The sequence below is a fragment of the Watersipora subatra genome, chromosome 7 (genome assembly GCF_963576615.1).
Source record: "Watersipora subatra chromosome 7, tzWatSuba1.1, whole genome shotgun sequence".
NCBI classification, from domain to species: Eukaryota; Metazoa; Bryozoa; class Gymnolaemata; order Cheilostomatida; family Watersiporidae; genus Watersipora; species Watersipora subatra.
In genome coordinates this window covers 21,309,507-21,333,557 of record NC_088714.1, presented here as the reverse complement: position 1 = coordinate 21,333,557, position 24,051 = coordinate 21,309,507, and the positions used below count along the sequence as shown (strand labels likewise).

At 36.6% G+C, this 24,051-nt stretch overlaps 2 protein-coding genes across 2 annotated transcripts; one reads left to right on the top strand and one right to left on the bottom strand.

Moving 5' to 3' along the window:
• Positions 1-2,233: 2,233 nt before the first annotated feature.
• LOC137399384 (optic atrophy 3 protein homolog) lies at positions 2,234-4,095 on the top strand. The gene is made up of 3 exons (XM_068085470.1): positions 2,234-2,819; positions 3,277-3,426; positions 3,778-4,095. The coding sequence occupies exons 1-3, from the start codon at positions 2,687-2,689 to the stop codon at positions 4,008-4,010; spliced, it is 516 nt and encodes a 171-aa protein (XP_067941571.1). The 5' UTR covers positions 2,234-2,686; the 3' UTR covers positions 4,011-4,095.
• Positions 4,096-4,242: 147 nt separating this feature from the next.
• Positions 4,243-23,979, bottom strand: LOC137401044 (striatin-3-like). Its single transcript, XM_068087386.1, has 15 exons — positions 23,765-23,979; positions 23,200-23,383; positions 22,312-22,387; positions 20,600-20,752; positions 16,131-16,262; positions 13,737-13,936; positions 11,992-12,189; positions 11,466-11,626; positions 11,048-11,106; positions 9,743-9,859; positions 7,938-8,107; positions 6,768-6,938; positions 6,409-6,546; positions 5,297-5,485; positions 4,243-4,785 (listed from the first exon to the last, which is right to left on the bottom strand). The coding sequence occupies exons 1-15, from the start codon at positions 23,960-23,962 to the stop codon at positions 4,616-4,618; spliced, it is 2,316 nt and encodes a 771-aa protein (XP_067943487.1). The 5' UTR covers positions 23,963-23,979; the 3' UTR covers positions 4,243-4,615.
• Between the last annotated feature and the right edge of the window lie 72 nt (positions 23,980-24,051).

Here is a 24,051-nt window from a genome sequence, read left to right as displayed (position 1 = left end):
GGCATAGCCAAAAGATGGAAGCAGGTGGTCGGGTATCATTTTACTGGTCGCTCAATGTCAGCTTTGAGCTTGAAGATCACCATAATAGATATCATTGCCAAGGCGAAAGCACTCGGGCTGGATTTCATAGCAATCACCTCAGACATGGGTCCTGGTAACCGGAGTATGTGGAGACAGTTTGGAGTCACCAGCAAAATTAACAGTCTAACTACATCCGCGGTGATTGAAGGCAGTGCTACCGAGTTCATAGCTGATGTGCCGCATGTCATCAAAAACCTTGCCAACGCTTTCTTCAATCACAGGACAATAACTCTCTCTGCTACCACAGTCAACAAACATCATATGCCTGCGAATACAGTGGAGATAAGTCACCTCAAGGACCTCGTTAGATTCCAGGAAGATAAAGATCTTAAACTGACACCTTACCTTAAGTTAGGCGATCTGACTAACAGCGCTCACTTTAAAAAGATGAATGTTGGCAAGGCACTGCACATATTTAGTAACTCAGTCGGTGCAGGCTTGCAGTATCTCGTCGAGAAGGAGGAACGACCTGTGTCATACCTGACCACAGCTTGGTCTGTCAAAGCCGTTGACAAAAGGTTTGATTTGATGAACAGCCGCCATCCTGTAATGGCTCTCTCCGCGAATAACCCTGCGATGTATACTTCTGCACTTGCAATTCTCACTGATTTTCTCACAACTGTCCAAACCTGTCAAATCGGACAGAAAACAACATGGAAGCCAGTGCAGGCAGGTATACAACTATCTACAACCACTGTTTTGAATCTATGTAAATCACTTGTAGATTCTGGAAAGTTGCAGTTCCTGTTAACATCACGGCTAACACAAGACTGTGTAGAAAATTTTTTCTCTGTTCTTCGCAGTAAAAACCCTGTACCATCACCCCATGACTTTAAATATGCTTTAAAAATATTTGTATCGCTCAGTATTTAAAAGAAGTAAAAACTGGAGACTATGCGATTGATGAACGTTATTATTTAGCGGAGTTTCTGCCTGCTAACTTAATGCCTTCGGTCGATGAAGACTCTACTTTTGAGATTCCATCATCATTCACAACTGGAAGTGTTTTATGTGAAGCTGAGCAGCAGTCTCTCTATTATCTCAGCGGATACTGCGTTCAATCGTTGATGAAACTGCGGCAACTGTGCAAGACCTGCACAGACCAACGCCGTGTTGCGGACAGTTGTCATCAAAATCAATCAAGGTTCACCCAGCTCAAGAATTTTAAAGATGGTGCCCTTTTTGAGGTGAGTGATGAGTTCTTTGCTGAGCTTATGAAATGGGAGGTTGCTGTACGTGCCTATGAGGCACAAATTCATCTGCCAAAAATAGCTGAAGCATTGACCAACCATTGCTTAGAACTCAGTGCCGGCTGCTGTGCACTGACATCGATAAGCTGCCAACATCAGCTAGGACATTGTCTGGTGAAGAAGTTCCTAGCGGTACGTCTGCACTTCATGTGTAGAAAAGCCACTGAAGCGCTGAAAAATGGATCGTCTGTGAGCTTTGGGAGTGCATCAATGGCAATGCGAGATCTTGTGCAAAGAGTTGGCGTCATCAGTTAACTCTCAGCTTAAAGCGTCTGTTGAGGAGCAGAGCTGAAGAGCGCCTTCTAAGCCAAGTTTTCTTTTCATTACTCGCTCTGTTTATATTTTCTTATGCCTAATATTTTTCAGCTTAATATATTGTCAAAATATTAGTAGTATCCAACTGCTCACCTGAAACCAGTGTTGCGAATGCTTTTTAACAGAATTCCAAATTTTATTGCACTATTATTTTGTTTTTGTGGTTTGTCACTGCTACGTAAATTATATTTTCATTTAGTCGCGTGCAGATGATCTTAATATCTGTAACTGCTTGCCTGAGCCTGGTTTTTGCATATGTATTGCGATACTACATGTATATACAATATATTTGCATATATGTTTTGCTTAATTGATCTTCAGCTGATAGCACCTTGGTGTGCTTGTGAGACGGAGAATTGAAGGAAATGTATCCACAAGCAATATTCAAATGAATATTGCTGCCAGCCACTATGTCATATCTGATTAGTTGCGGCATGTATGGTTTTTACACAACAATTAAAACGTAATTCCTTTAGAAACCCAAACAGAAACTGGTTGCCGATACAAAAACCTATCAGAACTCGAGCTATAAATCAATTTAGGTAAGATGTTTTTTAATTTAAGCCTTGAAAGGGCTAATTTCTTAAATAGAAAAAAATTATCGGTAGCTTCTTGTAGGGAATTTTGTCCTCTTTCAAATGGTGTATAATGCAACCATCAATTTTAGAGCGACTGCCCATGGGAGTGAATTTTTGTGGTTAATGTTGCGGCCTCTCCATTATAACTTATATAAAAATAGTGGGCGTGGCCGGTTTGTTTGGATTCGAGTGAGCTCCCGTATACGCCTCTGTTGGTCGCGGGACTCTGTGAAACTATATATACGGCTCTGATCCGGCCAACGTAGTCCCCGCACTTGCAGTTATAAGAAATTACGTTTCCGCTTGGTAATCACTAATTCCATTGTAACTGATCCACCATCGACGACTGGTATTGTTTTGATCTATGTCAAGGTTAATTTAAGATTCTTCGCAATGCTCAAAAATAAGACGTAACAAGGATGATAAACATAAATTTTGCATTTCCCCTGTAGTTATTTCGCCATGCCTTTTCCTGTAATCAAGTTATTTAGTTTATTCATAAAACAACTTAGCAAGCCACTCGCTGGCTACATAAAAAGAAAAGCAAAGGAACATCACTCTATCAGGACGTACCTTTGCATCCCCCCAGCGCAGTGTAAGTTTTCTTTACATTCGTATGTTTGTTGGATAATTATACTATTATACACTTTGGAACTTTTTTTCACAATATGTTTTGTACTACAGATTATACTGTGATATTTTGTGATTAACTTGTGTACCATTTTATGCATCGTAGGTTTGAAATAAACAAGCCCCATTGCTGATAGAGAGCAATTATTGGTGGAATTTTATGCGCAGTTTTTAAGTTATGGTACGTGTTAAATTCTACAATTCTTTTTTGCACTATGTTTTCTTAATAAATTGGTTTTAAAGTGGTTCGTATAGTTGCAGAACGTATGCTGGTCACTCTTTATTGTAAAATTTTGTATATGCATCATTAATTGGACTATTGGCCACAGGAAAAATTAGTGATATTCGATTAAATGTCCTTAATGTAACAAAAACCTTTTTTTAGATGCGCTCTTCTACAATCATACTATTGTTGTCTGCAGTTCATCACCGAATAGATGTAAAACTTCGGATGTGGTCAGCTGGAGCTGGGCGGAGCAAGTCCTTAAAAATTGCTCCTCTTTCTGAAGCGGCTGCAATAGACATTGGAGCTGAAATGTTAGGAGAGCTGTTTATATTTACAGTTGGTGCTGGTATTGTATATATATTACTCATCCTTGGAATACTCTGTGTAGATAATAATTGAATGAACAAATTCTAATGTTTCTACATATAGTTTACCACAGCATATTAAAATACTAATTTTACTTTTGAAACCGAGCTGAATGATTCTGTCGATTTATCTTGTTTGGGCAGTGTCCTATCTTTTCTCTGGTAAAATGCAAAGTAGCTCCATCTGCTAAAACTGAATAGAAACCAAGGAATTTTATTCATATCTGTTTCTAGTATAGTTGGCTGTACTCCCACTGTATATGTAGCCATTTTGTTAGGTGTTTCAATCAGCTAACTTAAATGGTTCATGTCAGTTCTACGACACTTGACAGGTGTCATTGCCATGGAGTATTGGAGACAAACTGCAAACGCAGCCAGAAAAGAGAAAAAACAAGATGATACAATGATACAGCTGCGCAAGGATCTCAACCAGCTCACACTGCTGGTGGAGGCGAGGCAAGAAACTATTGATAAGTTGATAAAGAGTTTAGAGCATTATCAGCCCAGTGGCTGCAAAATAGTAAAGGTCGAACCAAAGAATGAATCAGGAAAATTGAAACGTTGAAGCTAGTGGAATCTAATTAAAAAGTACTGAGTGTAGCTTCCTGGTGAATTCTCATTTTAAAATTCATTTTGTGCTTAGTTTCATTATTTCATAAAAAATCTCACAGTAACGCCATGTGGTTACAATAAATATCATGTTGTGTGTGCATTGTGGCACTACCTGAAGGTAATTATTTGAGCTAAAGACAGGTTCAAGCATAATTGAAGCTGGTTACGGCAATGAATAACAGGAATATTACTTCGGCTGTTTATTGGTGAATACATATTGTGTTACATCTTTGTATGCTTCATTCACTCTCTTGCAAGCCCTTTACAGACACGTGCCAAAAACACATCACTAGTCCTACTGCCTATACAATATAAATTGATATAAATAATAAAACTTAACAAATACTACATCCACCCCTGCAGTGGACCCATGAACAATGGTAGCAGTTTAAATATCATCATGAGCGTACATGCCGCTATTCAATTCAGAGAAGTGAACAAAAAACAAACATTCGAGCTCAATTCATTGGTTTTTAAGGTAACTGAAGATGTCCTATTCAGGCATCATTTGTTAATGTGCTGATAAAATGCTCTTAAATGAGTCTAAAAGATATTTCATTACACAAGTACTTTAGCTACACCGTCAGCTCCCGCACTAGCTATATATGGTTTACTAGGATGGAAGGCTACATCAAATATGCTTTCGTCAAGCTTTTTTCGGTGAGATGTGATCTCCTGTACGCATGCCTTGTTGTCCATGCTCCATAAGCGTATAGAGCAGTCATGACCTGCAGACATCAACAATTCAGTTGTCAACACTCGTAAAACTAAGTATAACAGTTGACATTGGTCCAATGACGAATTCCGATTTTAAAAAGGTATTCTGTTCAAAGCTAATAGCATGTTGAGTCATTAGGTTTTTACATTGAAACTCCAGCAACATGCCATGTAGTGCTGACCTTCAACTATCTTGTTGAGTAAATTGCTATTTTCAGGATCACCTTTAGAAATATACTTGACATCATGGATTGAAAGCGTACAGCTCTTTGAAATGTGCATAACGATAGTGCAATAAACAAGTTTTAATCCCAACTATGTAGTATCAACCAGGTAAAAAGATTAGCTTGACATTTAGAGAGAGAGGGGATGATTCTATAAAAGGAAAAAAACTTGCACAACTATCCTGGTGTTTGTATCAGAATATGTATAAGGCTCCATGAGGGAATGTGATAGCGCTATTGCACACCAACATCACACAACACTCGAGTGGGCTGAACCAGAACAGGGATAGTTACTTACTTCCTGATAATAGATAGAGGCCATTAGGATCAATGGCTAGGGATGTGACAGAGTCTAAGTGTGCCACCATGGAGTGTATAATTTGGCCACTTGTGCTGTCATAAAATTTTATGCTACGATCCTCATGAGCACTGATAGCCATTGGTAATGTAGGGTGGGAGATTAACTTGTTGATCCTATTGCTGCCTTCTGCAAAAGCATCGTAAATTATATATAAGGCCATGAGAAGAACCACTGCTCTAAAATCAGTGTAATTTACTTGCAACTGCCACAAGCAATTGAGAGATGCAAATTGTTTGTGACATTGTTCGAATGCAGTCAGGTGATCACTGTTGCCCTACCTGTGGTGTAGCATTTCGAATGTATGACAGCTATAGTGATACCGGAAGCCAGGGGTGCACAAGCGTGACATATACAAATGCCTAAAAAAAGTTACCTAAAAATGCCCTTTTCGTAACACTTGACAACTTGAACCGAATAGTCAAGCTCTTGGGTTTGTGACAGGAAGCCCCAAAACTCAGCCTGCCATGGTTACCAACATACCAAGTGTCATCACATTTATGTGATGACATAAATATTTACCATGCTTGGTGTCCAACTGCTAAGTAAACAGTGATGACAACCTATATGGCGCCTTACAGTGCCTCGCGTTGCGTGTTCACAACTCGAGTTGCACAACTCGAGTTGTGAACACGCAACGCGACTTTGTAAAAGTAAGGTGCAATATATTGGTATTACGGTAGCATAACCGTAGATCTGGTTATATTAACAATGGTACATCAATAGGCACCCGTTAGCTAATAGAAATTAAACTATGTATGTATGTACTGTAAGACTAGAGCTAATGGCGAATTATAGTGTGCCGAGTTTGCAACTCGAGTTGTACAACTCGAGTTATATTTACCAACTCGAGTTTGTAAATATAACTCGAGTTGTACAACTTGAGTTGCGAACACGCAACACGAGGCACTGTAAGGCGCCATACACCCTAGCATGACGGATGGTGCTACATAAACACTGCTCCATACTTAGAAGGTCACATGACCTGATAGCTGGCTATATATATGTAGACAGGTCCGTAATAGCTATCAAATAACAATACCAATGCCTACCTGATGGTTGGGACTGAAACTGCAGCACCTTCTGACCAGTATTCAGGTCAAAGACATAAGAGTTGCCTGAGGAATAGGCTGCCATCATATGATTTGGCTCACTAGCTATGAAGTCTATGCATGTTGGCACGCCATCACCTAATTAAGTAAAAACCAATATAATTATATCTGGAGATGGACGGACTTCGATTAAAATCATATACTCTTCCTCAATGGATCTCATTAGAAAAATGTACGTTAAGGATAATTTCCTTGCAATCATACCATGGTTGATTGGAAGTTCCTGAATAGAATTGGAATTCACAAGGTTTCAAGTGTATTCTTATATTTACTAAGAAACCGGCATGAGTTCTACTTACTTTCAGTTGGAGGTAGGTAAGTGTTATTCAGCTGCATTTTAAGGCCGGGAGACCAGAGTCGAACAGTGCCATCAGCGGAACAGGAGAGAAGCTGAACTCTAGTACTGTGTATTGCCAAACCCCAAACAGCGTCTGTATGTGCTACCAGAGTATCTTGTAATATGCTAGAGTCTGCAATCAATCCATAACATCTTCAAATTGGCTATAAACACGTGTCACATGAATATTTCGTGATACTCTTATTACCTGCGTAAGTCAATGTACATGTTTATACTACAATAATTTACTCCCATTATTAATAGAATTTCAAATGTAACTATTACATGTCTATAGTAATGATAACATAGTCCATAGTAGTCCACAGTAGTCCATAACAAAAACACGTTACTAATGAGTTATTAATAATAAATTACCCTATCAGCTAATTACAGTTACGAAAAAAGACTCAACGGTTTAATAGTTTTTGCAATATTAAGCACTATTTATAACATTACTTCAGTCTTATTCACACACTAAATTAGTGTGTGAATAGAATCTGAAGCTGTGCTGCATATTGTTGCATTAAAACCTGATGCGATTCAAGACTCCTGCATTCAGATTTCTATCCAATATAAATAACAGATTTCCAGTTTCGAATATTACGGAATAATCAACTAGATAGCAATCCAGTAATAGTAAGTGGCATACATAATTTAAACATGTTTTTGTAACAATACACCAGTATTGCCAGGGTGAAATGTAGGGTATGCAATCAACTAAATCATCAATAGGCTGTGATAAAGTTTTATCCCGACTGTTACATTGATGACATATTAAAGGTATTTTTGCAGACAAGTTAGGTTGTTGCAATACTTGTGTTGAATAAAGATAAACCTCTCATACTTTGACCAATAAAGATTCACAATTTCACTTGTAAGACCGATTACCATTTAGAATATAAACACGATTTAGGATTCGTGACAAACTGTTATAGAGTTAAAAGGACATTTTACAAGAGTTGAAGGCAAAATAAGATTTTACAACATTGAAATCACCAAGAAGGATTGTGTACCCACTGCTACCAGTAACTATGTTACGTCTTTTCAAAACGGAGCTCTTATAAAAGACACTGATAAGCATTTGCATGACAGGAGTGACAGAAAAAGCCGCTATTAACTTTTAGATGCTAACCGTACGAGTCGTAGGGATCTATGCTAGAACTAGGCAGGTTCCAACACCTGATGGTAGAGTCCATGCCACCGCTGAAGCACTCCTCCCCAGTCGCACTCATGGCCAGACACAGAACCGGTCCTTGATGCGCCCTGAATGTGTAGACTGGCTCTACATCCAGCGCTGTCGCCCTGCAGCAAATGAATTACACTCCTAACTAAAAAGAACATCTATGAGACCGGACTTGCTGCTAAGCATAGAGATGAGCAAGAGATTACCTTCAATTCGACCTTACCTACCCATCAAGCTTCAGCAGGCCGAATAGGGAAAATAAGAATCTCTAGTGTTGTGTTTTTCTAACTTCAATAAAAGAAAAACTTGTGGCTATGAAACAAAGATGACCAGCTAACACAGCTATACTGACAGAGATTGCAATTAACTAATATGTTAATTGCGAAAGTTGCTTTCTTGTGATAATCTGTTAGACAAATAGTGTGCGAATGACACTTTCTCATCTTAAACAAGAATTCTGTATTCACCTGACTAACATTCTGAAAGAGTGGCAACCGCATGCTATGGATGAAAAATGGTAGTGAGTTACCCTATAGATTTAACAAATAGTAAGGAGAAAACCTAGTTAGAATTTTCCACTAGCTATTCATTTAATTAAAAATAGAAAATGCTGTGACATTCCACATAAAGGATGTTAATTGAATATTTGACTTGATTTTGTTCATCAGCTACATAATAGATGACAATAATCGATATTACCATCTATTGTTGAATTATGGACTGATCCCTAACTAACCCTTTGAACCCTGGCCGCCCTTGTCAATGTGTGTCAGTAACACTGGGCAATTTGTCCGATGATCTGAAGCTTTCAAACTTTTATTAAATATATCCGAATGTGCAAAATAATACAATGATATTTAGTAAAAACGTCCAGCAACCCGCAGCAAATGTTATCAAACAGATAAAAACAGTACTTCACAATTATTTGCGCTAAAACCATAAAAAATCGCGCAAAAAACTTTAAAAACTCGTAAAAACATTTACCGTAGCATCATATTCATCGAGCACACGCTCATCATCATTTCATGACTCAAAATAAATTGAATAAATTATAGTTAGTATCATAAAATTCTTCATTTGCATCACAATCATCCATGACCTACTGATGAAACAGTCGTATCGATTTTTTTTCTTGACATTCTTCTAAAAAGATTTGTTATTATAACGAAGGATGTAGAGAAGAATATTTGGAAACCGTTAAAAATGGAAGGGAAATTTCTGGTCTAATGCCCTGTGCAAGAATTAATTTGATTAGTTTACGCCGTTACTTAAACACAGCCTTTGTAAACAGAGCCATGCGAATGCTGGTATTCGTGCCTCTAGGGTTTCTGACACACCCTACACAATGCCGGAATAACGGCCGTTAGGGTTCAAAGGATTTTTTATGGAGGCACTATGTTATTCCTAACAAAATTGGTTGCTTCGAATTGAAGCGAGAGTAAAGAAATAGTACATCCGCAACACAAACTCCATACTAAACTAGAGAATGCTGGATATAGACAGCGACGAAAGTGAACTAGAGCAGTGTTTTAGTGCTAATATTGATAATCTATAGAAAATAGAGCTGTGCCTCCGCCTTTTAAAACCAGCTGCAGAATTAGGTTACAGTAATTTTTGTCCTCTGTAAAAAGTATTGAGTGACTTCACACAAGTAGACATTGTAGCAGTAAACATTGGTGTAATGCGCATACCAACAGTTAACACAGCGCTGTGAAAGTGTCCGAGGCATTGTATAGAGACCGTTTGGGACTCACTTTTTAGTTGGGACAGTTTTCTGTAGGTTCCATAGCTTCATCGTGTGATCTTCTGAAGCTGTGAGAAGAACTGGTTCGACGGGGTGAAATGTCAATGCTCTAACTCCATCAAAATGACTGAAAGATAAAATTCAACGTCTGCTCAATATGATCCTCCACTTAACCACAACAATCTTAGTTTTGTGATAACTAAATTAAAAGCTATTATTAGTGAGACTGACTAGTGCTCCGCATATAAGGGCCGTTGTTTACTGTTTACATTGTTTACTGTACTTAGAATTAAAACAACGGATAATCAGTGTTTCTACGATTTAGATTTGGAGTTATGCCCATGTTGAGTCGCCGTGTGATAAGTGTTTCATAAGACATTTGCATGAGGCGGGTTACCACGGGTGATTTGTTAAAAAAGATAATGATTTGTATGCCAGAGGTCAAAGTGGCGCATTTTGAACTGCTCAAATCGCAATAAGAACGACTGAAGTGTGAAAATGTTGAAAATGGAATAGCTTATGCAACATTTTCTTGCGCACCATTCCTAAGTGCTCTTTCCATCTTTCCAGACGTGAAAAATTTGCGATTCACAAAACTCGCTTAACCCGCAGATTTTTACTGTCCATCTTGCGGATGGTGATAAACTTGTGGATTAATCACATCATGGAAACATACTGAATAAAAAAACAAGAGCTAACATTTCGGACTAACTTTGTAAAAATCTCTGAAGCCTGCCCAGTAGTTATCAGGAAAAAATTGAAAATGATGTGAAAAAATGAAGGCTGAAACCAGTGATAGTAAGTAGAGAGTAGTAGAGAGGCTGCCATGATAATAGAAGGTAAAATGTGAAAAATAAAATATAAATAAGTTATTATAATTTAAAAGTTCACGTAATCTAAGCAAGACTACCTCTGTATCTCTAGTGTTACCTCTAACTATACGCCATGCTCTCTTGTATAGTAAAGGCCCCACCTCAATTCGCCTGTATTCAAGGCCTGTGACGAAGTAGCAATAAAAATCTCGCTTTATTTATTATTAATTCATCCAATTAAATTCTTATATCTAATGAATTTTTTTAAATAGCTTTACGTAATACATTTGTTTAAATACTCCTATTATGTAATTACTTCAGGTATCTATTGGTAAGTTTTGAGGTGTGAAAAAAATGAAGCACAATATATTCTCATAATAATATTCGAGCTAGCATAAAACAGTTCTGACACACAGAGCAGATATCGAAAAGAACTAATTTTGTATATCTAGGTTTGACAGTATGTGAATTAGAATCACTGAAACCATCAATAGCTTTCTTACCTACGTAGTGTGTATTTAGAATTCCATATTTTTCTAGTATTTGCGTCAGGTGCTCCAAGCTACAAAGTTAACAAGAATACAAGCAATAGAATGTCGGCACAAGCCACACCAGTATGGAAAACAAATGAGATCGCTCTCATAAATGTCTCATTTAACAAGCCACACTCAGTTTTCATGCTGAACACAGCGACCATTCTAGTGTAAGAACAATACTAAAAACTGCCATAGAAATCTAAAAACCAACAGGGATGTCTAGCGAGCAAATGCAAGCTCAAGGTTAACCACCTAAACCTTTTCAAACAAGCACCTACCAAAGATAACCCTACATAGTCAACTTACGCATGCCAATATGCTGCTCTACCAACAAAAAACCTTTGGGAAGTAGCACCCTGAGATCGATAGCAGTTGAATTACTCACATCGAACTGGATATCGAGGGAGCTCTGTTCATCATTTGTTACTGAGATATCGGCGAGATCACCCAATCCAATGCCTGTTGCATCCAACTGGCGGTCTAACGAGGAACCAGGAGGAAGTTTCATGATCATGTCAGAATTAACTTTGCCTCCTTCTACACGGCCTGTGAAGGTGAATACTAACTATAACTAACGTAGCTAGATTAGACTAGAAATAGCAGAAACACAGATTCTACTCAGGAGGCAACTACAAGTTATGTTACATCAATTAGTAGCACAACTACAGGAACTATGGGAGAATCAAAGCATAGAAGGAACACATTGAAGCCATTGAAAAGCACTCATCAGTGAGTATTGATGCTAAAAACTCAGAGATGATGGTGAAATGTCTCATTATGAGAAGAAAACTCCCCTTTGTCACATTACAATTCGGAGTACTCTTAGTGAATGTAGCGACAAACTCAACACCAAAAACAGGCTGCATATTCCTAGACAACTAACATGACTAGTTATGTAAACTGGCACTAACCGTCAGTTTCATCTCCCATATCATCGTCTGCCCCCAGGGTCGCTATCATAGCCTGCAAGTCATGTTTCTTTGGCCTTTGTGAGTTGTCATGTTTGATCTTTCGATCCTTTTTGTATTGCTCTATCTGAATATTCAATCTCTGGGCATCAATTGGCCAATCCGTAGAAGTATTCTTGGTGGTCCAATCGGAACCATCTCCTAAACATGTATAAAAAGAGACAAACTACATGTATGTTTGGGTAACTGACAACTGCGCTGCCCATTAACTGAAGGAGCATGTTCATGATGCCTAAACATTGATAACGTCAATTATGAATGGTTGTCGACTCAATAATACCAACAACTTTGACAGAACAACCATATAACAATAACTTTTCCTAAGCTTTCAGTATGTAGATGAGTCTCTTGCACAGTTGCTAGAAATGTAGAAATGATAATCTCGTCCTAATGAGCTATTTTATTCAGCAATGAATGTAACATAAGACCAAGTTATTTACAATGCAATACAGCTAACTATTTACAATGCTATACAGCTAACCATTTACAATGTTATACAGCTAACCATTTACAATGCTATACAGCTAACCATTTACAATGCTATACGGCTAACCATTTACAATCCTATACAGCTAACCATTTAGATTCACCTTGAATAATTCTTGAGGTTATAGTTATTTTTAATGATACAAAAGTACCATCAACAAGCAAATAACTCAATATACACCTACTCCTAGCCTGTCTTGACAAGCTTGTTTTTGCAGAGTTGTCCCCCGTCGAGCGGGCGAGCAACACAACAGCTTGTCACAAGACGTACTGTACCTGATGCATCAGCTGCACTTATAGGCAGTTGTTCTCTTCCATCTATGCGGCTTTGTTGCGATGCTATATCGGTCGCTCTATTGGTAATCATAACTGATTTCGCGCAAAAACTATGTAGAAAAAATAAGATGACAATGTTTAACTAAAGACTGTTGGATGTTTACAACTCTGTTGTAAACTTTAGTAAACCTTGAGAATAAAATAAATTGAAAATAAAATCTATAAGAACAAATAAAACTGACTGATACAAAAATAGAAATTAAACTGACTGAGCGCACAAATAACGACATGTTTAGTCGCTGTTGTTGCCTAAGTTCTCAAGTTCTACTAAAGTTTACCGCAGAGACTGGTCGCTAGTTAAACGTTGGAATCTTATTTTTTTCTACATAAATTTTTGCGCGAAATCCGCTATGATTACCAATGGAGCGACCAACATAACATCGCAACAAAGCCGCATAGATGGAAGAGAACAACTCCCTATAAGTGCAGCTGATGCATCAAGTGCAGTACGTCTTGTGACAAGCTGTTGTGTTGTTCGCCCGCGCGATGGGGACAACTCCGCAAAAACAACAGTTTGTCAAGACAGGCTAACCTACTCCTCAAACAACAAATTCAACATTTCATCCTAAGCATTGCTTCACGTAATTTTCTGGTAGAACTTGATATGAAAAATTCAAGGTTTTAAAATTAATTTTGATTTTTCGAGACTTGACAAGTCACGGCATATATATATTCCATCTTTTTAAATATGTGTGTCAAGGTCAAATTTTACCTAATTTGTTAAAAAGATCTCAGCAATAAAAATATATTGCAAACATATGAGTAACTTTGACATCTTGCTAAGACACAGTGTATTTAGACTGTTATACATGTATACATTCAAATAGACATTATTCACGAATGACGACCAGACAAGTGAAACTCACCATCTGTTCTCCCATCATCATGCTCAGATACAAGAAAGTCAAATTCGGCTAAGGCCTCCTCCTCATTTAAAACCTCCTCCTCATCTAATACCCCAGTAATTTTGCCTGAGGGACCAGACGGCAGTGAGTTAGCTATGCGCCTCCTTTCCTCTAGGTCATCATCATCGTCATCACCATCTTCTTGACTGTCGTCCTCATCACTGAGATACAGGAAACGATGTTGTGACACGAATAAGGAACATCACTGCATGGCTAAAGGTTAAAGAACGCTCTAAAGCTTGTGCAAAAGTCAAGATGACATCGGAGATTGCCATGCATGGTTATCAATACTGCCGTACTCAAGGAATAATTGGCAGTGAGAAAAACACAAGACTCAATCAAAAGAACATTAATAAATGCTAAGGGAATGACACCCAGCTTTAAAATGTATAACGTTTGATATAACCACACAAATATAGACAACACTGCAAAAGTTAATATGTAAATCTTATGATCGATTTGTTCCATGCAATCTGAAAAACGCGTTTGATGTGTTTTCTCATTCATAAGAACCTATTCTACCAATGAGGTGTTAGAAGACACATGCCTGTAGGTGACCCATCAACATGTGGTAAGACTGATATTTGAGTTATCTTCCCCTGATAACATTTGATCCTAAGTTGCGCTAATTATATTCACGAACACAGAATTAATTGAAAACCAATGAAAATGGAATTGTCATACAGTAATGAAAAAGTTTGTTAGGTATATATTCATGGGTGTAAACTATTTAATGACCAGGTAACAAAGTTACATCAAGTTTCTATCATATGATATATACAGAATAACAATAATGGAAAGTCAAGCTTTGTTCTCTGAACATGTAGCATCTCAAACCACTAATTGTTTTCATGTGTTGGAAGACTACGAGAATGAGAGCCTATGCGATTGATATTCATTATCATGAGGATGATACGAGTTCACAGTAGTGCTGGGCACGGGTAATAAAACTCGTTGGACTAGCGGGTTTATCTTCTCTCGAGTATCGGGCAATAGAGATTTTGAGTTCGGTTTTGTTACATGGATCCGTTGAGTAGAATGAATAAAAACTCAGTCTATTGTGCCCTGCTCTCTAAACACTGTTTGATAACCCGCCTGTTAACCCTTTGAACACCGGCATTTTTTGTCATTGCGCGTTAGTAACCCTGGGCAACGTGTCCAACGATCCAAAGTTTTTAAACTTTTATTATATATATCTGAATGCGCTCATAATACAATGATATTTGGTAAAACACTAGTACAAAGTCGGGCACCCCACAGCAAATGTCATCAAACAGAAAAAACAGTACTTCATCATTATTCGGGCTAAAACTATAAAAGTTTGTACGATTTTAAAAAACTTGTAAAACATTTACAATAGCATCATATCCATTGAGCACATGTTCATCATTATTTTATGACTCAAAATATACTGGAAAATTGTAACTAGTATTATAAAATTCTTTATTTGCATCTCAATCATTCATGACCTACTAACAAACGAGTCGTGTCAATCTTTTCGCAATATCGTTCAAATAAAGTTTGTTATTAAAACAAAGGAAGTAGGTAAAGATATTTGAAAACATACAAATGGGAGTAAAATTTCTGGTCTAATATATTGTGCAAAAATTAATTTGATTGATTTATGCTGTTACTTAAAGCGGCTTTTGTAAACAAAGCCATGTGAATGCCGGAATTACGGCTGATAGAGCTTCTGACACACCCTACGCCATACCTAAAAACTGACAGTTGAGGTTCAAACTTCAGAGGGTTAAGACTGCGAGCACGAATATCGGTCATTAGAAAATAGTAAAAAGCAATAAACTAAATAGAATTATAATTGCATTGTAAATTTTAAAATATGTCTGATGTTTGGAAATTTTAGACACAAAACCCGTATCAACAAACCTGATACCTGATAAACCCGTTGGTCAAGAAGTACTCGTGCTCAGCACTAGTCCACAGGAACATGTTGCACAAGGCACTAAATTTACACGAGACGATGTCATGTTAGCGATGTCGTCATGTGATTGTACATGGGCTACTCATCGACTTCTCATATTCCAATGTCAGTTAGCACCCTAATTGTGACCTCTAACATGACTATTCAATAGTTGAAGGACAAAGTACTTTGGAGCTCAAGACAGCAACTGGCACTAATACTAGGCTCTCACAAAGGACTGACAATGGCATGACCAATAGACACCTTGAAAAAACTACATTATGTTGATATACCATTCTTTAAAACATTGACAGATTTTTAAGAAGCGCAAAACTGAATCTTTGGCATAACTTTGCTTTATAAAAAATTTTGAACTGCAAGAATGCATGTTCGTGTACTCCTGTGCTACTATTGTCGGATATTGACTAGCCAACCTGTCATCAGCATCATCAACGACTGTTCCGGACTGTTGTGGCATGTAATTCAGCTGTACCTTCATCACATCTGTGTTCTCATTATCTAACATGGATGTCTCCTCTTTACTGGAGAGGGAAGTGATGACCATCCTGTATTGAGAGTAACAGTTCAGATACATGATATTCCATAGGTAGAGCGAGGAGGAAGTGATACGATGCCAAATGCATAGAAACATCCACATTACTACAATGCCTGGATTATATTCCATAGTCCAACGTAATTTGCCGGAGTCAACATGTTAAATCACAGATAAGCATAAAGGAAGGGTACATGCTTACATGATAAATGAGTTCACCTTTGACTTTTCATTAGTTATTTTCATTGCTATAAAGCTGGGAAATGTGACAGACAGACTGAATAAAGAATCATCCAGTAATTTGTGATTTGAGTGTGTATGTCCTACTGGTAACAGATTCCTTTGGAAAGATTTGAATCAAATTTCAATACAAGTGCTTTGAAAAGAAAACATATTGGTGTATCATTACTGTAATGCAGCCTAGCCTGACCTAACCTTGAAAAACCCGATGAGACAAGCCTATTTGCAAATAGATTGTAATAACATGAAGAAATACAATTTCAACATCCCCTGAGTGTAATAGGTTTATCCGTTCTACGTCAGGAGCAGAACAAGTGATGGGTAGATGCTTAACAACTGCTCACATACATGTATTAGTCTAACTGAAAAGCAGGTGCTAGAGCAGCTTTTACTGCAAAAAGCTTTTAATCAGAGAAATGATATATCGATTGACCAGTTCATTTATCAAATGTTGCTTACATAGAGAGTTCACCGACCTACGTGCTGACTTTATTTGCTGTCGCTCATTACTGAACTTGATTAGTAAATCGCACAAACACCAGTAAATTAATCCATACGCATATTAATAACACAGCGTCATTCACCAGGTCATGTCAGGCATACACAATGGTCAAATTGTCAGCAATGCCATCTTTCTCCAGTCAAAGCAGAGTAATAAGATTGAAAAATAGTTTGATTCACAATGTGACTATTTTCATAAGCCGGTGTTCCCTAAATATCACTATACAGACAACCATTTATTGTTGGATATAAACTATCATTTTCATGAAAAATTTGCCAGCAGAAACATTTTTGAAAATGAAGTTGTTTGCATTATTAAAAAATATCTCCATGTGAAACATTGGCATCAGTGACAGCTGAAGGTCTGTGAATACAGCGATACCTTGACATATGAGCTTAATGCGTTCTTGGACTGAGCTCGTACGTCAATGCGCTCGTATGTCAATGCAATATTTCCTATACAAAATAACTAAATACAAATTAGTCTGTTCCCATACTATGAGAAAAACATCTAAAAACAGAATATTATGATGGAAAAACGTGTATTTAATTGCTGTAATTCAGTACCAACGCTCACAACATTGGCTGTATTTACAGACCTTCAACTGTCACTAATGTCAATGTTTCATATGGAGATATTTTTTAATAATGCAAACAACTTCATTTTCAAAAATGTTTCTTCTGGTAAATGTTTCATAAAAATGATAGCTTATAACCAACAATAAATGGTTGTCTGTATAGTGATATTTAGGGAACACCGGCTCATGAAAATAGTCACATTGCGAATCAAACTCGTAAAACAATCACCTATTTAGTGATTACGATCTACAATAAAATGTAACATTACTATGAACAGTACTGGAGCTCTTACCTTTGAGACAAAGGTAGCGGCTAATGGTGGTGTGAGAGACTTGACAGCAACGTGCTCGGTACACTTAACTTTTTGTAACGCTACGTAACACAAACTTTGAATTTAATTTGAAATTGAAATGAACTTAGCTCACTAAACATACACCTAACTCATTCGCAGCCAGGCGCGAGTTAACTCACGTATTTATAACATTGCTTATCACCCAACGCGAGTTAACTCGCGTCTGAAATCTACAAACTCCTTGCATCGTTATTTTCAAATTATAAAAAATAATTTTTGATTAGTTAGAAGGAAAAATTTCTGACCAATCAGACAAACTTTAAATTATGCCTGTATGACGTCCCTGGCAAAAGTTATAACCAAATTAGTACACCCATCTCAATATCTACCAAAACCGGAAATCACCGTGCCGACTTGAAATTTTATCGTTCCCGATAATTTTTTTTCAACTCCAGAAGTAAATATGCAGATTCAGAAGTGGTAAGACATTGAAAGACTGCATAAATCAAATTAAAACATTATTTTTAATGTTTCAAAGTTTTTATAAAATTTTAATTTTGCCAAATTGAATCGTTATAGGCTCAAATAAAAATGCACTCTTCAGGCTGCCAGTCGCAGTCAGACTAACGTTATCTTTCAGTTTCGATTGGATCATATTGATTCTTAGAGCTGTCTATGAAGTCAGAACAGAGTTGTTGAACATATTTTTATTATTTGAAACATTTTCATGACGTTTTATTTGAGTTATAATGTCATATAGATTTGCTATGCTTTTGTTTGAAAGATGATACTCGTGAGGAAAAGTTCGAAGTTAGAGTTTCATGATTGTCGTCATGTTCATGACTAATTGCATATGTATAAATAATACTCATAACTATGTATTGTATGTAATAAATAAGTAATTTCAGTCAAACTTTGTATATTTCGCAACTTTTATGGTGCAAATCTAACTTTGTTTCAGCAAATGACAACTTTTTCAAAATTGGAAATTTTCTGAAACTACCTTCCTTGAGGCACGGATCTACATAAAAGGGATATGAGTTGTCTATATGAATGTAACATAATTTGAAAGATGAGACTTGGCTGGTTCTTGTGAAATTTGAATGAGTAAATTATCTCCAGTCTGTCTCCTGTAGTAGTAATTTGAATTACGGCAACTTCCTGAAAAATTAGCGGTATCTGGGGCTAATCGCCTAGAAATTAGTCGGGTACGAATGAGTTAAACTAAGTTTTAATCTTTTACTAAACTTAGTTTAATTTTGTCATTGTCTTAATTTTTTGTTATCTGTTTCCGTCCTGCTACTTTTTCCCTCTCATTCGCTATAACTTTTAGCTGACCCTATGAAAACCTTTTTCAAACTGATGCGATGAGAAAGACCGATCGATGCCATCCTCGAAAGCAGCCATTGAGAACCGGCTTGTATCTCAAAGGTTTCTCATATCTCAAGGCAGTAACTTGCTTGGAATTCCACTCGTATCTCAATTTTCTCAGATGTTGGGGCACCCGTATGTCGAAGTATGACTGTATTGCACTTTAATTCATTGAAGTGAAACGTTAAATGGCGACAAAGACCTACATGCATATATATAAATACATGTATTAGTAATTAGTGTTCATGTTTAATTATGTTTAGTTGTAAAATTACTCTTTAACATAATGTAGGATAACTACTTGTAGTTATATGTGCATACATAATCGTATGACTGTGTCCTCAAACATTTACGCTGTCTTGACTTAAAAAAAACTGCACAAAACTAGTTGGAACTTAGCGTGTAGACTAATGGCTGACCTATCAGTGCAACCTTTAAAAGCAAAGTTTTTCAGATAGATGGCCAATAGAGATTTCTTTACGATTTGATATATTACGATTTAATAAAGATTAAATTTAAGCAAAACTTTTTTAGAGCTTTTAAAACATTTAATCAAAATATTATAGATAATTGTATGGAATGTCTAACAGTTGCCATCTTGAATTTTTATGAATCCTCTTGGTGATAGATTCAAATGACAAATTTTGCTATTTAAAGCACTCGAATACACCAATTAAATTGTTGGTCCTTTTTCTATGCCTTTTGCTGCAATTGTCAGTTTTATTGTTCCTGACAAATACTTGTACAGCAAATTTACTCATGCATTTGGAACTTTTCACTCCATTTTATATATATACTCCAAATATATATATTTGGGATGGGTTATATATATATACCGTACTTCTCGGACTATAAACCGGAACCCTAAATAAGCCGTATTTGCTTTATTTTCTAAAAACCGATAATAAAACAATACATAGGCTGCACCTTTGTATAGGCCGCAGAACTCAGAACGGTGCTTTTTAACGCAGCAGCAACTTTGCTGTTTAAAACGGAACAGTGCATAACAGCACTGTTTCGTATTAATCGACGCTTTTTAACCTAGTGGCTAACGGAACAGTACCGTTAGGCATTGTTTCGTTTTTGCTTTCACCGCTATTGGAGCACTAACCGGATATTCCGGTTAATGCGCCCTAGCAGTGAAAGAAAAAGCCACAGATTAGCCGCACCCTTACATAAGCCGCATGGCTCAAATCATCAGAAAAAAGTAGCGGCTATTAGTCCGAAAAGTGTGGTAAATGTTTTTTCTTTGTAAACACAGTTTTTTTTCTATGATTCAGTAATCGCAAATACCACAAAGCAAAATGACTGAATATTATAAAAAGTCGGCACAGAGGCAGCAACGACAAGGAGACAGGCCAGCATACCTTGAGTCACCAGCCATAGATTGGCTATTAGCTTGCTGTCCAATCTCCCCTTTCATCTGATGTTCCTTATCCGAGTGTATACCAAGAAGAGACCTGACCCGTGATGACCTCACATCTAACAGTGCATCTGTGTAGCCAATTTCCTCTAGGTACCTGAAAACATGCCACAAATGCTGGCATCACACGCGGCATGAGTTAAAAATATACATGTGATTAAAGAGCTCTTCGAGTGTAAGGATCTCAAATGGTTCGACAAATCAAATGAATGTAGAAAATTCACTTGCTGATATAAAAATCTTTTTAAACATTTTTTGGTGATATAAAATTAATTTTCCTATATTTAAACCCAGAGTTTGAGGGTTCATAATAGAGTTCTGAGCCAACCATACCAATAGGGAGGCCTGGAAGAAACACAAGTTTCATTTCGTTGCCTCTAACAATGTTGATTGCAAAGGCGAGCAAAGGATATGGAATATTATCAGAGAATGTCCATTGTTGATATTTATAGTGGTAACTTCTGTCAAGGGGTTTCCTTGACAATATATGCCTTGAAGGTTAAAACTGTTAACGCTAATTGTTAACGTTAACTGTTAAAGTTTCCATTTTTACATGAGAGAAATATCACAAAAACATGTGAAGGTGCATGTGAAAACGCGACTCAGGCAGCACAGTTTGTTGAGTGTTGAGTGGCTGTCTGGTGTTAGCTAAATGTTTTAAGGATCCGGTAAAAGATTTTAGTAGGCTTTTGCGGTAGAAAATGCATACCATCATCCAGGTCAACAGAAAATGCATATATTACTACAGTGATATACTTTCTAATGCTTTTGCAACAGTCTGAGATTTATAATTTGTAAAGTAAAACCATTTCCTTCCTAGAATATGAAGAATATAAATAGATTAAAATGTGAATGTTTGATACAAAAAAACTTTTCCATAGCATATGTAAGGCAAAAAGGTAAAAACAACAAAGCGTTTACAAGAACTCAGTTCAAATTCTAGTGTGACAATTGAAAAATATAAATAATTTTTTGCACCAATGAGCTGCCGGTTTACAAGAAGCAGTTATGATATGGAACAGGTTTGGCTGAATAATTGCTCTAAAATGAAGTCACTATATCTGATTAATCAATTTGGCATCTACACTGGACAAGATATAAAATTTGTGCAACGTCTCTCTCTTCATGATAACCCAAAAATGATTGACAATTAAAAATTTTCTTCCTTTCTTACTTTTTACCTTTCCTTTCTTACTATGCATTACGTATAACGCAATGCATGCATCTCAATGGATTGTCAGAATATGCTGAAGAAAAACAATTAAAGAACCTTATTGAATAGCAATATTACCTGACGGCACGGCAGTTCTTTTGCTACTAAATATTTTTGGAGTTGTGCCTTTCTTGAGCATCTATCTTATGAGTCTATCTAAAAGTCTATCTTATGAGCTAATACTATTGTAACTTATGTTTAAGTATTGTAAACAAAAATATATATATAAATCAACATCCATACTCAAATAAATGAGTTGAGAATGCACATCCTAATTAGAAAAACTCACTGTTAACCAATTCGTTTAAAGGACTATAAGTTGCTTATAAACGAAATTTAAAACAAACGCAAGTTAACTGATGACAATGAGATACGATTGTCTTTATTTGACTCCAAGCACTTTTAACTCACTTTTTTGACTCCACACTAATTTTAATACTCACTGTTTTAGCAGTTGCCTCCCTTGTCTATATGTTGGCCCTGTGGTCATGTTTGGTGTTGCGCTATCTTCATACTCATCTATAGATGGACAAATGAATATGAACTATATACTTCTTGAGACGGACAAATGTTCATAGAAAGTTGATAACAGAAAACAAATTTTTTCGCAGAAAACTGAATAAAGACAAAAATTGGTGCAGATGAGCAAAGATATGGTCAGCTCGTGCAAGTATTTGACACGTAAGTAAACACGCCAAGAACCTACATTTGGATTGAATATTTTTATTTACATAGAACAGTGTAAGTATTAAAGTAATCAATGAAAAAATGAGATAGAGTTTACCTGATGAACTATCCCAAAATAACACTTCCAGGAAAAGATAATGCAACAATTAACAACTAACAATCAGAATAATAAAGCCAATAGAATACGTTTTGGAAGACTTATTCTAGTAATCTGAAAAATTGCTTTGAAACGTCTCTTAACCTTCAAGATATACTACAGCAAAAGCTCAACTAGTATTGGCCATGAGAACCTCTGCCCTGTGGTATGAGCACATGTCAACAGGATAAATACTGTGAAGAATAGTAGCCCAACTAAACAACAAAATTTAACAGCTACGCTAAAAGGTATGCTGATAGCACAGAAATGACCATAGCTACAATTACTTCACGATAATGAGAGGCTACTAAAATATATTTAAAATAGTGAATTATATCAAATTATTCCATTGTAAGCCTGGTCCTTATGACCTTGTGTTAAAAGCTCGGTAGTTAAACAAATTTTTTAATTTAATGTTTAGACTTAATGAGGAATTAAATTTATTTAAATAATAATAGTTTCCAAACATAGTAATATAACATAGCAATAGAAATACTAGGTCACCTACCTTCTGAGCTTTGTGTGCCATTATTTACTGCTTGTTGCTGTGTTTGCTCTACTCCATATTGTAGTTTTTGTATTTTAGCCCTTTCCTGACGCAAAGCAAATTCTAGCATCTTAATTCTCCTAACCAGATCCTGTTTAAGATTTTCTTGTCCTTTACGTTCACCCTGAAGGAATGCTACTCTTGCCTATAAATAATTTTATTTATATTACATTTGCACAATTACACATGTAAAATATCAAAGCTGATTGGTGTCATTCTCAATTAGCTAGCTATAAGTAAATCTTAGACTATTTACATCAAAATGTTTACATTTTCATAAATTAAAAATACTTAGCAAAAGTTCTACAAAACTTTTATTTATATATAGTTATATAACTTGACGCGTAAATTTATAATTACAGAAGTGTAAGATTAACCAAGTTTGTTTTGGATAATGCAGCAAGTAGAAACATTCGCTTGCCTACCAACAACATTACGCAACGACTCATAAACACTTCTTGGTGTCCGTTAAGTGCAAACCTCTTTATGCTACGGTGTAATAAACGTATACAGTCATATTTCTTACCTGGAATTCGGCTTTTTCTACATCCCACTGAGCGCGCTCCATTTCAAACTTGGCCCATTCAGTCTGTAAGAAATGAAGAATACCTGGCATAGTATATTCTATACGAGGTGGATGTTCATCAAAATTAGGTTTAGAGTTGATCCCGTAACCAGAATTGGGACCCATTGGCGCTCCTGAACTTGAGACGTCGTCAATCATGGTTAGTCGGAAGGGAGGCCATTTGCAAAACAACGGACAGATGGCGCTACGCTGAAAATCATTTGAAACCAAGGAAGCTTTCGCATACA

What these genes read in the sequence shown, in the direction of transcription:
- LOC137399384 (XM_068085470.1), top strand. Translation starts at nt 2,687, where the DNA reads ATGCCTTTTCCTGTAATCAAGTTATTTAGTTTATTCATAAAACAACTT. An exon ending in TTGCATCCCCCCAGCGCAGT is followed by an intron (nt 2,820 to 3,276) that starts GTAAGTTTTCTT and finishes TGTTGTCTGCAG; the next exon opens with TTCATCACCGAATAGATGTA. An exon ending in TATATTTACAGTTGGTGCTG is followed by an intron (nt 3,427 to 3,777) that starts GTATTGTATATA and finishes GACACTTGACAG; the next exon opens with GTGTCATTGCCATGGAGTAT.
- LOC137401044 (XM_068087386.1), bottom strand. Translation starts at nt 23,962, where the DNA reads ATGATTGACGACGTCTCAAGTTCAGGAGCGCCAATGGGTCCCAATTCT. An exon ending in GTTGATGATGCTGATGACAG is followed by an intron (nt 13,937 to 16,130) that starts GTTGGCTAGTCA and finishes CCTGTATCTCAG; the next exon opens with TGATGAGGACGACAGTCAAG. An exon ending in TTACCTACCTCCAACTGAAA is followed by an intron (nt 6,547 to 6,767) that starts GTAAGTAGAACT and finishes TTACTTAATTAG; the next exon opens with GTGATGGCGTGCCAACATGC.